Below are 22926 nucleotides of genomic sequence, written 5' to 3'. Positions count from 1 at the left end.
TAGCCAGCGTCTCCGATGTCTCACCGGGTGCGCAGCCATATATAACTGTCAAGGATTGAATGGTGGGGCAATTCGCACTCTCCGAACCGGGGGGGATGGGGCGACAACAAACCCACCCCGCGTGCGTTTAGTGAGGGTTCGACTGCTGACCGGCGATAAGGTCCACGCCTGATCGACCGTGAACCAGAGGCATGAGACGGGAGGCGACGTCGTACAACACACACACTCAATTTAATACAATAAGATCATGTCCGAGACATACTCGAAAAACATACAAATTACCAGTAGCGGGGCCTAGTTCGCGGAGAGCGTGCGGGTCACACAGCACACGCCCTGACGCCACTCGCGCGACACTAAGCCCACCACGTGGGAACCACTAACACTCGCGAAATACAAATAAAATACGCGACACAAATACAAAATACACGCGACAATAAATACAGCAAGCACTACACTAACAGAACATACAATAATTAACCCTCGATGGCTAAACAAATGAAAGATTAAACGCGATTGGAAAAGAGAGTCCGGCGGAAAGTTTGATAGCGGCCCGGAACACGAGGCTTATCTGGGGCGTGCTTGCCGAGGTCCCGATCTGAAGAGTGCCGGGCTGCTGCAACCTCGCTGCCGAAGATCCTGACGGACTTGCACCGTCTGTCGCTCGACCGGCGAAGGCTTCGGCCTGGAGATCTCAGCCTGCCGACCACGTCTTTAGCTGTCCCCCGGTGCACGACCTCGTTCCTTCGTCCTCCAAGCTGCTCTGCCGCTCGCCGAGCCGCCTCGTACCTCCGCCGCGCTCGGCCGACACACGTGATCAACCCGTCGGGCGGGTTCAGGGACAATGGGGAGCGCTCTCCCTCATCGCCGTGCAAGCAGCGTTGCGGCTGCGGTGGCAATGTCGGCCCACTCGAGAGGTGCGCGGGCATGCAACTCTGTGACAATAACACCACGTGACATGCCCTCTCTCTGAACCTGGTGCACAGACACTGGGAGAGGTGGCGCCGACGGATTTTCGAGGGTATTCAGCTTTAGTAAATTTCATGCCCGTCTTTCGTCGCACGTTTACACTGTGAAGGTGTTCGATGGGTCGTTGAACCGCAGCAGTTGATGCTGAGCCAACTTCCTGTGCGACAGCGCGCTATGGCCCGTTTTACCTCACGGGCTTTAAGCGAAACGATAATGCGTCGTTCTCAAGGCCGTATGGCGGAAACGATAATGCGTCGTTCCCAAGGCCGTATGGCGGAAACGAAGCAGCCAAGTTCGGTTCGCTCGACAGCCCTCGCCGGTCTTGTTGAATCCCCTGTTCACGTTGGACCGCCTTTCGTTTGGAGCGGGCTGTGGCGCATTCCCATAATCCGTCTCCTTCAAAGCCTTCTTCAGGTTCATGGCTGGACCATTCGGCTTGGAGATTGGCTGCCTTTCGTATGGGAGCATCATCGTCGAACTGCTCACGTCGTTCCTGTTCGTCGTTTGTTGTGGATTTCTTCACGTGCATTCTGGCGTCTAGCTTCTTGCATGACTTCTGTAGAAGCTGGGAACGCATGCAGCGTTCGAGCTTGCCTTTTCGAGTCTTCAGTCACAGATGCAGCTGCGGACGCTTCATCCATAAGCTCCTCTCCGCCTGGTGTCGCCGAGAGAAGACATGAACTTCCACGTTGTGCAATGGTGGTACTAGACTAGATAGTGCTGTCATAGCACCGGGCTTTAACCGGGCTCGGATGCCGGTAACGTAGCCAAGCCTAACGTCAGGCATAGCATTTGTTTCCGACGCCGCAAACAGAGTGCCGAAAAATGTCCTGACGAGCTCAAAACTGAGCGAAACTGCGCTCACTTGCTCGGAAGGTGAAGCACTCAAGCTGGTAAGAGCGTAGACGAAGAATGCGGACTGGAACCATGGGATTAAAGACCTCTTCTCGAGGCCACCTAAGAAACGTGGCCTACCCTGTCGGTGTCCAAACCGGAAGAATGTCAGTATAAAATAACTGAAACGCAGAGTTCTCTTGGGACATCGAAAGACCTAGCTAATAGCGACAGCGTGATACTTTCGAGCGCTTGCTTGCAATTTTATTTGCAATCATATGGACACTCCAGATGCATTTCTTCTGTCGGCGTCGCCGTGAGGTTACGTATAAAGTCCAAGGGCGATAAAATCATCGCCGCGATCCGTATGCTGTTTGTGCGAGTGAAAGCATGCGAGGGTGAGGCGGCGAATGCGGCTCAATCTCGCATTCGCGAGCGAGGAAGGCGGGCCAGGAGCGCGCCCTCTTCTGTCGCGCGCGAGGACTGAGACGAGGAAGGGAGGGCGTTCGCATCCGGCGGCTGCTGCTGCTTACGGCGCGGCCGTGCGCTTATCTTGGAAAGCGATCGGCGACGTGGCCGAAGTTCGCGCCCGCGCAAACCTCATCTTCGAAGCTATCTGCGATATTTGCAGAGTGCGCGTAGTGCCGATGGCTTCGTATGCGCTGTGCTTTCGACGTTTCGTTCGGGCTGAAGTGACAGATGCACGAAGGTCAATTCCGACGCTGCTGCTGCCGCGATTCCTCACTCCAGTATTTTGACAGCGAGTTTCCGCGGTCATCGAGCGAGGCGTGTTCACGTTTACCTGCGCGCGTGGCACCGTGCTAGTTAACTTAGTTATAGTAAGCAAATGGTTACAAGTTTACGTGGCCGATGAAACTAATACCCTTACTTCTTGAAGCTATCTACTTATTTGCAATCGCAATCGGTATTTCGCCTTTCGGGCGAAACTGCAAATTTTTTTAACGCTGTATTTGATCAACATGCATTTACCATCGCACACAAACTTGGCATATTGTTCTTATTTTCGCAAAAATTTGACCTCAGTTGTAGTTCTCCCCCCAGCGTAGCCGTCTAAGTTTTACACCGCTCGTAAAACCGACCGTAACTCTATGGACCACTTGCATGGGTATTGTACTAGAATATGCGCATTTAGCCCACTCATTTGGAACATTGCCTACACACTGGCCGTACCATGACCCTAATTTTCCCCAGATATGAACAAGATGTCTTGTTTAGCTCACCGAGGACACTGGAGAAACAAGCTATGAATCACATATGATGGACGGAAATACATGGAAAAACGGGTATTTAGTAAATAATTGCAACGCTTGCATTTAAAGCAGGAACGTGAAATTTTCTCAACGCACGGCGTTTAAGATTCTCGCTATTTTCACGCAATTTCAACCGTATCTCATGCTGTTCTTTTAGCAGTCTGGGAAACATATTGAATAGCGGCAGTATTACAGCCTAGAACGCTTTAGTAACTTTCTGCAAAGGGCAGCAATGACCCTACGCAGAATAAACATATGTCGCTCGTCCCCCAGAACATTGCTTCGTACTTCTAATAAATCTAAGCACCGCGCCTCGCATAATTTACCGAGGATACCGGGGCAATGTAGCTAAATGGCGTCTATAACGCATAAAAATTGCAAAAAGAAGGCTATTCAGTAATTGTTTTCAGAACACATACGCAACCTGCACAGTGCAAATTTTCGGAACACCTCGTCAAAAAGTGGCCTTCATTTTTTTGAAAATACAAGACATTGCTGTATTTGCTCCTGCCAGGAAACAAGTAATAGTGTAGCGCTCATTTAGCAACCGCGTTAAAATGAAATCGTCAAGGTCAGAAGTGACACATGCCTTTAGAAAAATTGTTCCAGTTTCGCCCGAAAGGCGAAGCACCGATTGCGATAGCAAATTAGTGGATAGTTGTGCGAAGTAAGGATAGTAGTTTTAGCGGCCGTATGAACTTGTAAACGTTCGTTTACTAACTAAATTAACAATGGTAGAATGTGTAAGCGTGACTAAACGAGAACGTAGGAAGAAACAGACGCACAGAGACAGCGCTGTATTTGTGTGTCTGCTTCTTTCTACGTCCTTGTTCAGTCGCGCTTGCACATTCTATCATAGATTCAAACCAACTAGCCCACCAATGTGTTTTAACTAAATTGACAAACATGGTGTCACGCGCGCACAGGTAAACACGAACTACCGAAAGCTCAGCGCGTACGAAGCTACGGGCACCCCTGCGCAGTCTGCAAACATCGTAGATCACTTTCAAGACACACGAGCGCCGGCAACGCGTCCCGGCGGCGTTTACTACGGCGTCCGCCGATCGCGCGCTCAGCGCCGCAGTTGTCTCCACTCTGTGCGGAGCGGAGGACATCGAAGTGCCCTAGCAGCCGCCGGAGAAGAACGCCCCTCCTCCCTCGCGTGACCGACCCCCCTGCCTCGCGCGCCACAGGAGAGGGAACGCTTCCTGCCCACGTTCCGCGCTCGCGCACGCGAGTTAAAGGGACACTAAAGGTTACCAGAAAGTCAAGTTAAAGTGGTAGAGCAATGTTCTAGAACGTCTAAGGCGTCAACATAATCGCGAACAGAGCTTTAGTAACCGAGAAATTGAGGTAAATGCATGACACGATTTGAGACCCCCCAGCGACATTCTGGTACTAGCTCGATGACGAAAGCACTCCTCATAATTTGTGTTACTAATACTCAACTACTCGTATTGAAAATATAATTTCATTCGATTATAAGACGGAAGAAAATGCTAGTTGTTTGCGTCTATTTGATTCTAAGAAAAAATAACATATTGACGTTACCCTTCTAGTATACGGGTGGTCGAAACGTTTCGTTTTCGCTCGACTCTGCACCGCGCACGCTTTCGAGTTTCAGTAGTTTCGTTATCGCGTCGTGCTGTGCGGGTTCTGCTGGCTCGCGAAACTTTCATTTCGAACAAGCAGGGAGAATGCCACGTCCTTGTGATGTCGTGGGAAGCCCTCGTTGCTTTCCCGCTCCGCAGAGCCGGTGTCGAGGCCGCCGTCGTAGTACGCAACGACGCCGGCAACGCGAGCCCTCAGCAGCAGGTCGCGCTCGTCAGTGCTCAAATCGCTGAAGTTGAGCCCACCATCGCGAGCCAATCTGTCGGTGTCAGGGTCCATTGCGACGGGCGTCGAAGTTTGCATGATAGAATGAAGTACCAGCTTATGGTCGCGCGTTTCTCCTTCCGCTATAGGCACCATACTCCCGCTTTCGCTCTGCTGTCGGCTCTGTCTTGGCTCCGTTTCTGGCCGCGCGTTTGCGTTTTGCGCAGAAAAGCCGTAGCGCCGTCTGCGGACGCCGTTCTACTCACCGATGGCGCAACGTCACTATGAGACCATGATGTCAGTACTCCTCGATCGGAGGGCGGGCGATTTGAACTGCGCTAGAGGTAGGCGGACGCTTCAGAACGCATTTTCTGTTAAAATAAGTCTCTCCTTGGCACGAAACAAGCGTTTCGAGATTTCTGGGATTGTATTTCAACAGTCCACGTTCACTTAGTACTAACCTTTAGTGTCCCTTTAAACCGCGTTCGCCAGCGCACCCTCGCAAGCTTTCACTGGCACGTATACAGCATGAAGAGCGCGACGACGATTTTATCGCCCTTGGACTTTATGCGGAACCTCACGTGGATGCCGATGGCAGAAATACGCCTGGAGTGTCCATTTAATTGCTGTCGCAATAAAAGCTACAGAAATTCAGAGAATTGATCTACTAACGTGTAAGCTTTGTTTAACTCGGCTGTGACTTCGTTCTTGCTTAGTATTGCTTACTTGGTTTTTCTAGCTTATGCACGTCTACCCACGGCCTTTCCGGTGGCAAAGAAATGCTTAGGCTTTAGTAGACAATTCTCAGATTTTCTTGCCGCATCCGACCCCTTGAATGCATTTGTACCAATTGAGCTGGAACGCCGGGCATGAGCGCGCCTCGACAGAGCAGAGCGGTCGAAAGGGAACACGAGCTGCCGCAGTAGCTCGTGAGGCATTGCATGAGGGGAGAGTGCATCGCCGCGATGGCATGTCACCCTCGCTGTGGTTCTTGCAAGGCTGTGTGCTATGCGCGCGTTCCTCGTTCACGCAAGCTCTCGCCTTCGTTCTGACTGCGCCTCGGTGCGGCCCAATGAAAACTCGCCGAGTGTCTCAACTCGCTCGCTTGCCTGCGAGGTATTCACAACTCGAATGTCGCGCAGCAGCGTTTGATTTCACATTGCGCCACCCACAGATTTTAACTTGGCCTATTCAAAAATTTCAAGTTCTCCCACCCCCAAATTAACTTGACCCACTGCTACTATAAGCTTCCCCATGCATTTTCTAAGGAACCATATGTATCTCTGTGGGTATCTCTGTGTATTTTTTTTGCTTTAAGTTACTTCTTATGCTTAAAAGCTATCAATCATCTACATTTACACTATCACACTGATTAAATTATTCAACTTTGCAAATTACGCGTTCTTCTGCAGGTAGAAGGCATTACACTGTTCGCGTGACAGGGCTGGGGAGATCTCTAAAGACAGCTTGCTCTTTAAAATTCATCAGCATTCTGTTGGTACTGAAAGGGCTCTGCACGTTCGACCAAAGTCACTTTCACGAGTTTATCTACGATAAGTCGTGATTACACAATGAAATTCGACAGTTGTACCTGTAAGCGGTTTGGTTAGATTTTAGATGGTGATAAGATACTGAGATGTAGGCTAGCTCTGGACAGGGATTGAATAGTTCCAGCATTTTTATAATGGTACAATTTCATGCCGTACGGTACACAATTCATTGGGCGAGGCTGATTATAATACTTTATCCGGACCTCCCCCGCCTGTTAAATGTAGCTAGGGGATTGTATTTTCGAATACGGAGATATAGCGGTCCCAAAAACTGTGCATGGCGCAAGTTCAAAGTTTGTTAGGGCGGCAACTGTCAGCGCCAGGCATCATCCTCCACATGGCACCCCGAGAAGACACAAATGACAATCCTTGCTGTCCAAGCAGAGTAAGCGTTGCAAAGAAAAGCGTTACTTATGTGATCACTGTATTGAAAAAAAAAATAGCTTCACTTGTAGTTTTGTTGGGCATTGCCGCATAGTGGGTATTGAGGTGCCTTCCCATGCCTCGTCCCCCAGCTTGCGCGTTGTGCTCAGCTGAATCTCTGAGAGACGCCGCTATAACAGCAACGTGGCGGACACGGCTAACGCGCCAGAGCTTATTTCCCGCACGAACCATGCTTCTCCCGACCGGGGCCACTCGAGCAAGTGTCACCGGGACGTGCCCCGACTGGCTTCTCGAGTGGCCGCCCCAGGCGCCCTCTCCGCCCGAACGCTCTTCCGCTGAGCGCTTTATCGCCACGGCAGATATGCACAGGCCCGCAGCGAGTAGGTTATACGGGACCTTGCTGCCGGGAATTCTCGTTCTCCCGCTTGGTGGACCATTTCCTGATGAGCCTTAGCGATCGGTCTTGCGGTGAGCCATTGCCCAAAAGTGCCATGACTGTCGCACTATGCTGTATCTTGCGTGAATAAACCCGCGTTTGTGGGCGATCTGACTCTTCTCTGCGCCGTGTCGGTGAGTCGACGAACCCTGCCGTAGCACCTTTGTGCATTGCGGAGTGGAGGAGCGTCGTGCCCTTTCCTGACCGTTGCTCGTAGGATGAGCCTTGTGCAAACCCACCTCCACAGCGTGCAGCCTAAAGTGCCCGCTTTCAAAAGTGTGTGTGTGTGTGTGTGTGTGTGTAGGAGGGGGGGATGGGGGGCACCTTACTTTTCCCCTCCACTTTTGACAGCGGTGGGGGGGGGAGGCAAGTTCCCCCATCCCTGGTAGATACGCCTGTGCTTCAGTCGCCGACGCGCGGCGAAGTGGCGCCGATTAGGCTTAATGGTCTAGGTAGTGTGGCCTTGTCGGAAATTCGGCACGGGCCGATGTGGTAACCGGCCACAAGCCGTCGTGGAGCGCTGGCCACAAATACACGAGTCGACGCGTACCGGATAGATTGACGCCTGTTGAAGCGGCGCGAGTTCTTTGCTATGTATCCGGTACAAGTTTCGCTCCTTCCCGCGGCTAATCGGTCCGATCTCTGTGCTTCCCGAAATACGCGCTGCTTATGTTGCCGTTCCCTGCGTCCTGACGTCCCGTTATCATACCGATTGTCCTGTCCACCTGGATAAACCTTGTACCGACTGGAGTGGCCCCAACTGACGGGGCGCCGTTCTGTGGATTGCAGCGTTCGGGAATGGTGCTGTGAATTGCAACTGTGTGTGCGATTCCTGCATCGGACTGACTTCGGGAAGTGCTCGCAAAAATTCCGCGCTCGCTTGCGCCACACCAAGCACGAGAGGCTATGCGGCGCATGTGACGTTGCGTGGTCCCCTTCATCGAATACGCCGAATGTTCGAAAGATAGAATGGTAGATATTCCATTCGCGAATCGAATTATTCCAACGATTACTATTCGATTCGATTGGGTGATATTTGAGTAATCGCACACCTCTACTTCTTGTTTTCAAGAATGCGTGTTTCACCCATGTGCAATATCGATGCCGCCGCGTCAGGATACCCTTGGGCAGTGGCGTGATGTTGTTTCCTCTCGCGAGAAACCATAATCGGTGTCAGAACTACACCAGCTATGTGCGATCGGCGTTCAGCTTCCCGCCTACATCGCTGCACATGTAATGTAATTGGAGGAGCTTTCTCTTACTTCACGCATCAAAGGCATTGCAGTTACTGTTGCATTTGAGACAGCGTCTTCATATTTTCAGGGCTAAGCAGCACGAAAATCAGTGAAATATGGATGCTAGAAGCATGTAGGTGCTGGTCTGCCAGGATGTGTTTCTGCTGTCCGCTTCTGTTTAAGTTCTTTAGTCTCGAGCCAGATCCACGAAGTTGCCGACTAATGTACTTGTCCATACGGGAGCACAATGCACAGTAGCCACAGTCGTATCAACCGTGCGTGCACTTCGCAAGTGCACCCCACCTCTCCTGTGAAAACTGGTACAGCAAGTTACTTGACGGTTGCATCGAAAGTTGTAGTTGAATGCTGCCTGCATTTGTCTAGCATTTTTGATGCCAACATGTAGGCGTTGTGATGTGCTTTCAATGGCTGTAGATTTGAGTAAGCGTGGCTCATTTTCGCTGGGCAGGTAAGGTATAAACAAGTGAACAGGCCATATAGGGAAATGGACTGTCTTGGGGGTGAATCCTCGACACAGCCGAAAGTCGCCTCCGTGTTAAACTGCCGAACAATCGATTGCTTCCACGACCGTGCTCTGCAACACTTGCTTGAGCGTGTTTCTGCATCTAAACCAATAGCGAAACCGACTCGCTCGAGCAAGTTGTGTCCTACTGTGTCCTCGTGTCTACACATGCCGCCCTCCCTTTCTTTCCTCAACCGTGTTGCAGGCTCCATCTACAAGCAGAAGTACGAGCGCGCCCTGCGCGAGGCCGAGATGAACAAGCGCCAGCTGAGCCAGCTGCACGAGGACGACCTGGAGAAGCAGGTGATGGCGAGGAAGGCGACCGAGAAGAGGCTGAGCGAGGCGCTGGCCGACCTGGACGAAGGGCGCCAGGCGATCAACCAGTGGAAGCGCAAGGCGCAGAAGCTCGGCGCCGAACTGCAGGACCTCAAGCTGCTCGTCGAGGAGCACATGGCACGCAACGCCGAGCTCGAAAAGAAGCAGCGCAAGTGCGTCTCTCTTCGCTTTGATTGGTAGATGTGTGGGGCTGGAGGTCGTAGACATTATGGCGCTGACAGGGAATGAATAGATGGTATGAATTGGAAGGAAAAAAAGAAATTGTAGTATAGGCATGTGGCGGTTACGACAGCAGCGTTGATAATAAACGTGTAATACCAGATATGCGCTCACACAACTGCTGCATGCATATACGAGACATTATTCGCTTCGCTTTTACGTGCAGGCGTACTGTCCAGCTCTTCAAAATCGGCGCTGTCTGTCTGAAAGCACTAAGCAAGCAAACAACGAAGGTACCTGGAGGTGAAGAAAATCGCACACTAGGGAAAGCACGAATGAGCATGAGGATTGATGGATGTTTGCTATATGGTTGGTTACTATGGAGGTGAAGAAAATCGCACACTAGGGAAAGCACGAATGAGCATGAGGATTGATGGATGTTTGCTATATCGTTGGTTACTATGGATGGTTCGACCTCCTTTGGCAATCGCTACAGGTTTTGTTTGCAATACAGACATACTGGCAAAATGTCGTGGCATAACGTCATCCTCGCGTGCCGTACGCTGTGTGTGCGAGTTAAAGCTTGGAAAGGCGAGCCGACGATGGAGTTTCCTTCCTCCGTGCGTGTACGCAAGGGGGTAAGCGCGCCGTATTCCGTCGCGCACATGGTGTCGGGAAGGGGGGGGGGGGGGGCATTTTACTATCTGCCTCTTTCATGTCCCCGTGCTGCCCTCTGTTGCACGCCGCTGGAAACATTTTGGAAGGGTGCCAGGGATTTCATCGGTTGATTTCTCTACCTATGCCCATGTTGAATGTGCGTCGGTTGTGCATGTCATGGATCGCGAATAATTATTAATGGTTTCTCCGGGGCACCATGTAAACTATAGCGGCTGAACAGGCCCGAGTGCGCTGTGGTTTTGTAACAGCGCTACCAAGAAAGGCACGCCGAGTTCTGTCTGCCTATGCGGCTGCCTTAGAGTTCGCTGTTGTTGATGTGTGCGACTGCACATTGCTTTTTGTATTTATTTTGCGCATTCACTAAACATTTCGCATATTCAAGAAGCCTTCGAGTGCAGCCTTCCCCGTGGGATTTGCCAAAGCGGTGCATTTGTTTACATATACATCTACAGCTTCAGATCGCTGTTGTCTCTTTGAATATTGTAGAAACGGCGCATCGCTGATGTGAAATAATCTCAAAATTTAACAAAACATACATATCTGCGTACCTGAGCCGTGTTGTTCCTCCCTTAAACGATTCAATATGAACAGCCGAGTGACTTAAACTGCAACTGTGATCCAGACACATATATATTACAGTCTGTTACTACTGATTCTTGCTTTTGTTTAACTTCTTCATACCTACAGTTTGCGCATGCCATAAAGTATTATTAGAGAAAACTGTGCTCGGCACATGCCACCACTTGTAGGCCGTGTAGTTAACTACAGGGCTACACATTTTTCCGAGAGAATTTTCTCGTGAAAACGCGGATGCCATTGCTGACACCGTTGGTAATGAGCGAGTTTATGCTGCTGTACCGAATTATTGTTGCCTTCTTGCCCGTTTGATGCAGAGGTAAACAGTGCTTCTCTGGAATTAAGCAATGTGTGAGCATAACAACACACACAGACCCACCACCTGCGGCAATGCGACTGGCAGCGTTCGGCAACGGTGACCAAAGTACAAGATGTTGGCACAGCGCTGTGACGCCGCTTGCCACTTATTGTGTGCGCGCCGTGCGAAGTGAAGAGCAGTTATCAGATCGCTGTAGGGGTCACAACTGAATTATAAGAGTGGTTTCCTTCGCCCTGATTGGTTATTTTTTTAAGTTCAGGTTCATTGGTAGCGGGTGCACGAACAGGACGGGGTCAGGCGTAACCCAATTTTCGCTAAACCTGATTAACATTGACTCAAACTTCACGTGCACGGCTTGAGAGGACTGAAGCTCGTGCATTTCAACTTCGCAGGTATGGCGACGCATTTTGACCGCGAATAATTATATTTACAAGGGAATGAGCTGCTGTCGGTTCGACGGCTGATCGCGTAGGGTTCGGTCAAGCTATCGTCGTCGGCACGCTTATTTTGTCGGTGCCGTCGACAAGAAAACCCGTCGCGCTATATGACAACTCGCACCCGTCGGTTGCGTCGTTGTTCGCCTATCATGATCAAATGGTCTCAGTGACACAATGCTGAATCGTCGGCGTCAGCGTCTTGTCAGTCTCGTATCGACCCAGTGTTACCACGCCTTAAGCGAGTTATTGAAGTCAGGCACGCGCTGCCACCACCAACAACAGTGGGCTGATGCTGCAAGAAGACTGCGTCAGCAACGTGTTTTTGAAGTGTCGCCCAAGTGTAACGCAGGGGTTTATCGATAAATTCGACTGCCGTCAATGCAAGGCGGCAACTACGTGGTTCATAGGGCAGTCCGGACGAAGCCCTGGCCCTTTTCTGTTTTAAAGTGGAGTTGCGGTCTTACACTACGAACGTGTTCGGCACTGCACCGACGTCGAGCTACCAGTATAGTTGCAACGCGGCACATGGCACAAGTGTTTGCTGCAGTGAGAGTCCGTGCGCTATTTTTTTTTTCCAGGGTAGTTTCCCTTGATATCATGCCGGCACGGCCACGCACGCGTCTCTTCCAAAATGTTTTGCGACTAATCCGCTAGGGCAGGGCGCATGCGCCGTCGCGCTGTGAAAAAGGCCGATTGCGAGTAGGTACAGCGGGGCGTGGCGCTTCTCGCGGCGCTTCCCGCGGCGCTCGACGTTTCTGCGCAGGTGCGAGAGAGGAAATCTGGGGGCCTTTGCTCCTTGAATATGTGACAGCCCAGGCACTACGGAAGAGGTTTCTTAGCGCGTGTTGTATGCGTTTGTCCCCTAGACATGCCGGCATTTTGGAGTGCGGTCGAGTTTGTTTACGCTACGCCGCTGGCTGCTTGCGCGCTGAGGTAGTGGGCACATACACCCCATATGGGCAGGTTGCAAGTGCTAGGCGGCGCCCTGTCTTTCCGACCCCTAGCGCCATCTGACGAATAGTTGCGCGAATGTGGTAGGATTGCTCACGGCGTGAGCAGCCCGCGCTGCGTGTTTGGCGTCCTGTCAAACGGTAGCGATGGCGCGAAACAGCGTGCCGATATTAATTTTAAAGGGACCCTGAAACGATTTTGGCGATTTTCTACAAACGTACTGAGTCGTTAGAGTAGGTTCTTCTGATCATTAATTGATGCATCTAAGTGCTCTGCGTAAAGCGTGTAATTTATTATAAGGTTTTAAAAATACACATCGCTGCCGATCGCAGCGCACTGCTCGGCGGAATTTTAAGCCGCCCCTACCCATATGATGCAAATAACCCATATTACGTCACATGGGCGAGCTATCTGATTGGCTGACCAGGGCGCGTGGTCGATAATTTTTCCAACTTTATGGTGAACAAATGATGCTCGTAATAGTTGGAATGTTAGTTACTTTGTTTTTGTAAAAAGAAAATAACTTAAAGAGAATACACAATAATAGTTTTTTAGTACACTTCAGCACTTCCGGCACGCAGCAAGTGTCGTCTGCTTGGGTTACAACGTACTCCATTTTGACGAGAGCTCCGCGGTCAGAGTCGGTCTCAGTCTTTTCGCGAGCACTATGATTCGACTTTGTTGCCTTGTGGACTGCAAACCTAGCGACCTGCAAACCGCGAGTCCAGTATTAGGGCAAACGCAAGCGCAAGGGGACAGGGTCTGGCTGCTTGACTGTGCCGGGATGAGCCACGAGATGAGCAGAAGGCAAATGTGAACGGTCTGCATGGTGCAGCCACCTGGTGGCATAGAGCACAACCATACACAGTTGCAGCAACGAAGTGTATTCTTTGCTGCTGGTGTGTATTTTTCGCAGGAGTGTAATCATCAACACGTTGATTTATAAATGTTTAAAATGCTTTACACTTGGTTAGAGCAATATTAGCGCTTTGTTTGACTGGTTAAGCGCTGCGCCAGCAAGTGTCTGGACCGTGCAGACCGATCAGGCTGCTCACGTACGTCTACGCTAAAGTTCCTTCATCAGCTTGAGTTTATGCCTCCAGTCATTTGCCGAAATGACCAGCTTGCCTGTTTTTAGCGGAGTACCGGACACGTTCGGCGCTACGACAGAATGCTCGCAACGCACGCTGCTTCGATAGCTCTCGGTCGACGGCCAAGCGGCTAGCGGAGAGGTCTCGCGCGGGAGGGGGCGTGCTCCTAAACAACCGGAAGTGAGCGATTGTCGTCGCATCGTGACGCTGAACCAGTGAAGGCGGAGCTTAGCGCCGCTCGTTCGGCGAGCGAGTTGAGAAGGAAAAGCATAGCTAGGGAGGAGGGTAACTTCTAATCGCTTGCAGCTCCATTAATACGTAACGCTTCACTTAAATTGTGGTGCGAATGTTCTACTTAAGCTGTGCCCTACGCGCCTACAAAATTTGTCCGAACCGTTTCAGGGGCCCTTTAACCGGGTTTCAGGAATGACAAGATCTTCATAGCTTTTTTCGTGAAAAGAATTTAGAGAAAGGAAGTCGTCTATTTGAAGTGGGGCACGTCTATGACGTGAGGGAAGCGTTGAACTCGCACTGATCGGAAGTGACTGCTACGTTTATTCCGCAAACGAAAAATAATGCACCAGCGAGATGCGTGAAGCTCAGCCTAAGTTACTTCGTTATCTACGGTGTGGACGCATGAAATTATAGGCGACATTGATTCTTGAAGATCAGCAACAGCAGACAAATCCTAGCGGGGAGCTGCGATTGCCGTGCTGGCATCGCAGGGAAGTGCAAGGACGCCGCGGTAGTTTCCCTGTACACACAGGACGGCAAATACGAATCCAAAACATCTCATCCAGGAACGTGGGGCGTACGAACGACTCGTAAGACCTACCAGAGGTATTCTAACGTTGCTCTCCCCAAACACAGAAAAAAGGGGATGAACTTACCAGTTGTGTTAGACTACGCTGGGAAAATATTTTCGCCCATGTTGGAAGTGCGATACTCTTATGTTGCGATTTTTCGGTGCGTGCAAAGGAGGTTCCAATAAACCACGTTGTCAAAAATTTTGGTTATCTCAACTGCCCCTTCGTTGATAATATGCTGGGCACAGAAGGGCGTATGCCAGCTCAGCCGGCTGCAACCCCTCCTCAAATGTCTCAGCAAGCCCTAGCGCTGTTTGAATGGGAGAGGATTGGGAAAGAGTTCCACAGCTTTGCTGCAGTACAGTGTGGGAACAAATTACTTTGTTTGCTGCATATCCTGGTAGGCACTGCAGGCAGTGGCGTAGCAACGGGGGGGGGGGGGGGGGTCCAAGGGGTCAGTGGGGGGGTGTCATATACGTCTGGAGACACACGGAAATAGTTGATAACCTCACCTTCCTCGAAGAAACCCGGGGGAGGGGGGGAGGGGACAGAAGACCTATGGGCCCCGGGTGCCAGACGACCTAGCTACGCCACTGACTGCAGGTGTCCCGTTGCTGCCATCATTGCTGTAAAAGCAAAGAATTCAGCGTTATAACGCACTTGACATAACGCCGGAACATAAAACAGCTTATGCCGTCGGACGAGTGCTATCCAGTGTTGACGCCGTTCTGCTTCATACGGTCGGCTTGGAAACCTCTAAAACTTTGTTCCTCGTGAGTTGGTGTATGTGCTGTTGCAGCCCACTACTCAACAGCTCGGGTTGCACTTCGGCATTGCTCAGAAAAGGCAACAGCTACGCGCGAAACAGTCCACATACGGGCTTTCCGAACGCAAGCGGGCCGATCGTATCCTGCCGGTTCCGCGCTCGCCGCCGCGAGGGGCGCCCTAGTAGGCACGGGAACTACGTTCGCAACCTGCCTATGCTGATCGCTGTGTCTGAAGGGGCAAGGTTCTGACTGGTGTTGTATAAGTATAAGCTTATTCTTCTATAATATATATAAGCTTTTTTCGTCATGACGATAGATTGCATAGCTCCAGGAGGGCACATGTAACCGGCAAACGGAGGCCTCAGGAGAGCACCTGAGGTTATAATAAATCAGGCGGCGCAGGATCTCCAGGGCACCCAAGGGGTAGCAGGGAGATCAAAGCTGGAAGCAGTGCAGCCTGTGGGTTGGGACCGCGGAGGCCGAAGCATGCCGGCACGCCAAGAAACAAACCAATACAACATGTGCTAAGCAACTCCTCCATAGCGCCTAGGCAGTCATATATTCAAGGAGCAAAAGTCCTCACATTTCCTCTCTTGCACCGGCTCTTACTCGCACATGCGCGAGAATGTCCGGGGTCTGAGCAAGTGCCACGTCCTGCTGTACCTACTAGCAATTGCGAACACGCTGCGGGCTTTATTTTGAAAGCGATGTGCGTTGGGGGCAGTCTAGGTGGGCCGACGGCTCATAGATTTGCGTGCACTGTGTTCTCACTCCTCGGTTTGTGTTGATGCATCACTTCGCTCGCTGCTGCTATTCCTGATGCCTACATTTTGACAGCTAGTGTCCATGTAATCAAGTGGGAAGTACTCATGCTTGCCTGTGCGCATGGACACGACGATTGTTAATGCTTTCCCTATGATGGAGAAAATAGGTGTTTATAGGTTACGTCAGATTTTCTTTCTGAAGGAATTGCTGTACTTAATATTTTATATATTATATAAACAAAAAAACAGAATTAATGCACTTTTCACGCAAAACAGGTTTATTAACGAGATATATGCCATGAGAAAGATATGAATTGCCAGAATCAAGATTGTGGGATAAAATAAGGACACGCTATTATCTACACAGAAAAATATGTAAGAAAAGTCATGAAATATACAAAATGTAATGCCATCTCATAGGCACTACCTTGGAAAAGAAAATCAAAAATTTTAATTGCACAGCTATTCTACTACAAAAATTTAATTGCAAGCACTACAGTTGGGCATGCCGAGCTGTGGCTGCTAATGTTCCAAGCTTGTTTGCGTCGTCATCGCTCTCAAAATCCGACAAGTCAGCATCCTCAGACTCGCTGCTGCTCGATCCACCACAGACGCAGCCGAATCATGAGATCTGCTATCTTTCACAAAGCACGTGTGCCGCTCCCGGAGGTGGTCATTTTTGCTTTCCACTTTGATGTTCGCAAAATTTGACGAGCACATAAAAAAATTACTGCCTGCTGTGAAAAAAATCTAACTGCTTAGAAAAGAAAAAAATATAGTTCTCCTCTTTCGCGTCCGAAGAGCAGTGTGTCTGTGAGCAGCGCTGAAGGTCTCGAAAGTGGTGCTTCAAACCATCGATAACAAGCAGCTATTTTTTGCTTTTTTTGGCGATCACGAAATTTTGGAGCGCGTTCAAAAATCATTGCCTGGGGGGGAAAAGTGAACTGGTTAGAAAACGAAAATATAGTTCTCTTTTATGTCTGATAGAGTGGTGTGTCCACTAGTGGTGGGGAAGCTGTCAAAAGGAGCATTTCAAACCATCGTTAGTGGGCTAATGATGCCGAGTAAGTGCGGTAGGTAAAGAGTTAATTTAGTTAGTAAGCGAGTGTTTCCAATGGGGCCTTCTTCGGCAGCGGCTGCTGTGGCGTATGGTGCGGTCACACGAGTCCTATCTTGAATACGATACCTACGATGCGGACAGTGTTTGGTGCACTGAGGGCCGATAGCGTTGTGTGGACTATAGCACCCATACGGTTGCGCTTCAGCTGCATTCACAAAGTGAAACTTCACTAACTTTTTCTCTTGTAGTCTAATGAGACATCATTGTTTGCGGGTGAAAACCTAGAATGCCTTGCTAACATTCTAAGAACAGTGGCGGAATCCTTTGCAACTGCAGTTCCAGTGATTCCCAGTTACTGCTGTTACCAAAACGCAATTAGATCATTCCATAGTGTGTGGGGGGTGGTCAAATAGTGCAGATTTTCCCTGGACCAGATACAGTAAAGTTAAAACGACTCTTGCCTAGTTGAGCTTCATGTGAGATCTTGGCACTTGTTCAGGAATGGAGGCTGTACCTTTCTCGAGATACAAATAGCTTTCTTGCGAATCTTATTTTGTTTCCCATGGTAAAATTTTACCCGTATGAAACCACGCTTTTTTTACGATTCGCTGCATAGGTAAATGTCATGCAGTATAGTAGTAGATGTTAATAGCTTTCGACGCGCGTGGTTATCATACACTCTTTCCCCTGCCAGTATATAGCAGTGTGTCTGCACAAATCGGGGTTGTTGTTACCAGTGTGTTCATTTGGGTTAGTTGGTACAGTGATTCCTCATTAAACCGTTGTTGGCCGGAGCTCGGAAAAAGTATGTGCTATCTGGTAGTACTGCTTAACCAAAATAGCATGAGACGGCCCACTTACCTGTCAAAAATGGAACTCGGAGAGAGTGCGATGAAAGGGGGAAAACATGCAGTATTTATTTACTTCGCGCAACGAATGTGTTATTTTCGTTTGATGCCATGGCGGCCTAGCAGCGACGACAACAGCCTCAAACTTGCTGAGCTTTTCAGCCAACCCCCTCTTCTCGGCAAACACTCACATGGCAGATTCCTCGTTGGTGTTACATATTCTCTGTGCACAGGTGCGGTAGTGTTGCAGAAGTCGCGGGACACCTTTTCATTGCGGGGGGCAGTTCTCATCGCGACGATTGCATTTATGAGGCTGACGTAACGCACAGCTACTGCCACTGTCAGACCTGAATCGCCGCTGCTGTCCCTTTTTGTGTCATCCTTATCACTGTCGCTAGGCGACACTTTGGCAACAACAGAGGCAACGACGGCGAAAAGTCGAACCTCGTAGCCGACATCTCCTTGCGGTTGCAGCAGTGCTGCCAAGCAACTTCTCATTCCAAATGCCACACATCGTAGTCAACGGTAGACCCATGTCGCGTGCGAGCGCCGACTTTTCATGTCACGTTCGATAGCACGAATGATGTCTAATGTTTCTTCTAAGCTAAGCACCCGGTTTCTTTTATATCCGAGTTTCGGCGTGATGCGAGTTCTTGCTTGCACGAGGCCACAATGCTCTCTGGCATGGCTCCGAAATGATGTTAATGTTGATGTGGCTTAACACGCATAGGCACAGGGCGCTTTGAGGTCGTTGTGCTGATCTCTGAGGCTTGGTTGTTCTGCCGGGCTGCCTGATGGAGACGACGCACTGCCATGTTTGCACGACGAAAAGTGGAAACACTACATGTTAACCGATACGTACGCAATAAGCTGGTACGGTTTATACGGGGACAAAACAGATTATGTCCAATGGCCGCTCAGTCAGGGATTTGCCTTTACTACTTTTAAGACGGAACTACTGTTTAAGCGGGTACGGTTTAACGAGGTTTTACTGTACACACCTTTTTAAGCGACAGCCTTAACCAGCGCGACACAGCCAGAGCACAGGTCCTGTGGTCTCGCTGGCTCTGTCCTGCACTTCTCTTACTGTATCCTGTGTCGCCCTCTTCAAGAAATGTCCTCTTTAGTTCTCAAGCACAGTGCATGGACTTGCGGGACAAGCACGCCCATTGACGCTGCGTCTATTCTTCAGTGTAGATTGCCATCTTTTAGTGTCGTGCAATAAGAAACGCTTTCCTCCGCAGGTTCGACAGCGAACTGGGCCAGGCGTCGGACGGCCTTAAGCAGGAGCGCCAGCAGCGCGAGAAGCTCCAGCGTGAGCGGGATCTGCTGTGTGCCGAGAAGCAGGCGCTGGAGCAGCAGCTCATGTGCTGCCGCACCGAGCTCGATGCGCAGCACGACCGTGTCAACTCGCTGCGTAGGGAACTCGATGAGCTCAGCTTCAGCACACACGCCGAGGAAGAGGTGCGCCCCCTTTTCGCTCTCGCTGCGCCAGTGTTTCAACGCGACTAGGCTCGAATGTCTTTCGCTGGAGCAGAGCGTTGCAGTCAAGCAATCTTTCCGGTGGTGCCGTGTGGAAGGTCCTCTGCAGGGATGTCAGCGCACAGGCCTTTTTTTTTTTTGTGCGAAACCATCGAATGGTTAATTTTTCAAAATAACCGGCAGCGTCTGTAGCAGCGAAACGGCACCTTAATTGCCATTGACTGCAACGCCGCGTCACAGGCACGCATCGACGAAGCAGAGCTGGCGAATCGTAACACCTGGGGCCGCTTTAGCGCACCTCGTGTTGCGTGAGGGGAGAGGGCATCGCCGTGACGCCACGTCACCAACACGCCACGTGACGTCGCATGCAAACGCTGTTCTCTGGTTGTTTGTTTTATCTGTGCATTCCTTGTCTGTGCAAGCTCTCGCCTGCGTTTTAACTGTGCCTCGGTAAGGCCAAATCAAAACTCGCCAAGCGTCTCAACATGCTCGCTTGCTCGCCAGGAGTTCATGACTCGAAGGACCACTCAGCGGCATTCAATTGGACATTAATGCTTTCATATTCACAACTCATAAGAAGTGCTTAGGTGCCCTCGGACTTCTTGTTACTGCTTTATAAGTTTGCCCAGAGTTCTCTTTTCATTAGTCTGTATTTTGCGTGTGGAAATGTTTTCCTTTGCACTATCTGCTGAAGCTTTCATTTGCCTCTCTAAGCTTGGCCAATCTGCTTTTAAACTTGTGTATGTGTACATCCATCCCTGAGAAGCCGAGTTATTTTCCTTAGAATGCAATTTTCGAAAATGGGGAGCTGAATAAAACTCGTTTATAGATTATGAACTGTGCAATACAAGGGTTACCGTGCCTCTAGCTATATGAATATGTTGCTGGAGCAGCTGCAAATGTTTGCACAACATGCGCTAACCAAAAAAAAAGAATGCACTTGAAGCCTTCAATGTTTGCACGTGAGTGTCGTTCTTTACTCTCTCCATGACCCGCACAGGTTGTGAAGCTGAAGCGCGCCAAGCAGGAGCTGGATCGTAAGAGCCGTGACCAGGAGGAGGAGCTGGAAGACCTTGCCGCCCAGGTGACCATGCTGGAGCAGTCCAAACTGCGGCTGGAGATGGCCCTGGAGAAGGCCCGGCAGGAGCACCGCCGGGAGCTGTCGCAGCGCGACGAGGAAGCCGACGAAGCGCGCGCAGCCGCTACCAAGAAGGTCAGTTGAGGCTTCAACAGACGAGCAGCAGCGCTGCGGTGACACCTTGCGACAGTGTATTTGACCTGTGTGATTTGTCCTGGGGACACTTTCTTGCCATGTATTCTGCTTACTTGCCTCCATGAACGATGTGGTGTGACTGATGCGATGTGTTGTGGTGGCAGCGACGGGATCATCACTAAAATATTTTGCTGTTACAATAGCTGTGAATCAGGTCCGCCAGGTAATGTAACGCAGGCATATGTAACACGGGTGAACCGTGACAGTAGGTGCAAAGTGAATTGTCCACGGAGGTCGCGTGCACATATGCCGAGGATGCTGCATGCAGGCTATGTTTACACAAGGCATGCATGGGCCGCGACGGGTTCTTTATTTTTTGTTCCGGACGCCTTTGTATGGAAAACAATCTTTCCAGAATATTTTGCTGGCGCGGACATAGATAGGCTTGAAATGATGACCCCATGTTCAGAAGCGGAGCGCCCCTTAAATACAGTTAAACCTGGATGTAACGAACCTATATGTAACGAATTCCTGGATTTAACGAAGTTTTTGAATTCCCCAACGCTGCCCCCATTGAAGCCCATGTATTTTCGACCTTGATGTAACGAACGCGTTGCGGCGGTTAGCCTTGATGTAACAAACTCCCAAAGCTGATCAGTCATTACGTTTTGCACTTTTAAGGAAAATTCGGCTGAAGAAATGCTCTAGATTATTGAATATTAATATTGTAAGGAGCCAGCAGCTACGCGAACGCCGGGGATTGCCGCGACCGAGCAAAGTTAGCAATGATGATGATGATGGCGGCAACTAGCGCCGCTCCGTGCCTAACGTAGCAGTCTTTTCAGGCTTTGCTTGTCTAGCGTGACGCCAGGTGGCATTGGTATCGGCAGCTGATTTCTCTTTCAGATTTATTTTGTTACGTATGGATTTGAGGACAAGCATTCTTATTTAGCGATTTTTATTTGTTTCAACGGCTTAGACGCACTTATGTGTAAGAATTCACTTGAAAAGCAACGCTGATAGCCGGTTCTTTCATTGCCAGGGCGCGGGAAGGGAGAGGGACGATGACGAACGACACTCCATGACGAACGACATGCGTCACTTTTTTTTTCTTTCTCTATGGATGCGTTGCATTCGCCATTTTGAGTGTTGTCCTGCGTTCTGCACGTGTGCGTGTGTCAACTGTGCCCTGGTACTGGTTTGTCCGACTTGTTTTGGAGGTGCTAGGCCTGCCTGTCGGCGTGTAGTCGTGCGTCTCCGCTTCTAACTACGTCGTCGGTTGGTCGTGATGAGTTCTGCTGCCAGAAAACGAAAAGTTCTGTCTTTTGAAGACAAACTCGCAATTTTAAATGCTGTCTCCGCGGGTGAGAAGAAGAAGGACGTTGCCGCCGGTTTCAGCATTCCAGCGAGCACACTATCAACGATTTTGAGTGCGGAACACAGCATCAGAAACGCAGTGGAGTCGGGAACAAGCTCGAAGAAAAAAAGACTGAAGCTGTCCACATACACTGATGTGGACAAGGCAGTGTTCACGTGGTTTTTGGACACGAGAGCCAGAAATGTACCCATAAGTGGTGCGATCTTGCAACAGAAGGCAAAGGATTTTGCGTGTATCTTGGGCCATGATGATTTCAATGCAAGCAATGGGTGGCTGCAGGGATTTAAGAGCCGGCATGGTGTCGTCGGAAGAGTAATCAGCGGCGAATCTGCCTCCGCAGACAGCGATGCTGCTGCTTCGTGGGTGGCTGACAAGCTGCCTGGAATCCTGAGTCGCTTCGAGGCGGCTGATGTCTACAATGCCGACGAGACGGCTCTATTTTATCAGATGCTTCCGGGCCGCACGCTAGCGTTAAAAGGCGATGACTGCCGCGGTGGAAAGCAGAGCAAGCTCCGCATAACGATTCTGCTGTGTGCCAACCTCGACAGCACAGACAAGCGAGTCCCGCTAGTTGTCGGCAAAAGTGCCCGTCCCAGGTGTTTTAAGGGGACGAAGCGTATGCCCGTGAAGTATGTGGCGAATTCCAAAGCTTGGATGACTCGGCCAATATTTTCTGAGTGGTTGAAGGAATTTAACCAGGACGTCAAGCGGCAAGGCCGTCAAGTTTGCCTACTGCTGGACAATTGCTCGGCGCACCACGTCGAGGGCCTGCAGCTGTCGAACATCGAACTGCATTACTTCCCGGCCAACTGCACGTCTCTAATACAGCCCCTGGACAAAGGGGTCATTAACAGTTTTAAATGCTGTTACCGGCGCCGACTAATCCAGAAGATACTTCTCGACATCCGTCTGGAACGGGAGATGAAGATCGACATTTATCAAGCAGTCGAGATGCTTGCTGCCTCCTGGCAAGAGGTCAGGGCAGAAGTTATCGCGAATTGCTTTTTAAAGGCCGGAATAGCCAAAAACGCACGGGCTGGTGCCGAC

The 22926-nt window shown here is 50.3% G+C and overlaps 1 protein-coding gene across 3 annotated transcripts in view; it reads left to right on the top strand.

Annotated features, from left to right (window-relative positions):
- The window catches only part of LOC135897748 (unconventional myosin-XVIIIa-like), a 364913-nt gene that overhangs the window by 318520 nt on the left and 23467 nt on the right, over positions 1-22926 (top strand). For all 3 annotated transcript variants that reach the window (XM_065426465.2, XM_065426463.2, XM_065426464.2), the window contains exons 23-25: positions 9220-9502; positions 19051-19270; positions 20289-20501. In XM_065426465.2, the coding sequence (XP_065282537.2) occupies positions 9220-9502; positions 19051-19270; positions 20289-20501 (716 nt within the window). The remainder of the gene's footprint in view (positions 1-9219; positions 9503-19050; positions 19271-20288; positions 20502-22926) is intronic.

Source organism: Dermacentor albipictus, chromosome 2 (genome assembly GCF_038994185.2).
Source record: "Dermacentor albipictus isolate Rhodes 1998 colony chromosome 2, USDA_Dalb.pri_finalv2, whole genome shotgun sequence".
In the NCBI taxonomy this organism is placed as follows: domain Eukaryota; kingdom Metazoa; phylum Arthropoda; class Arachnida; order Ixodida; family Ixodidae; genus Dermacentor; species Dermacentor albipictus.
This window is presented reverse-complemented; position numbering and strand designations above follow the sequence as displayed.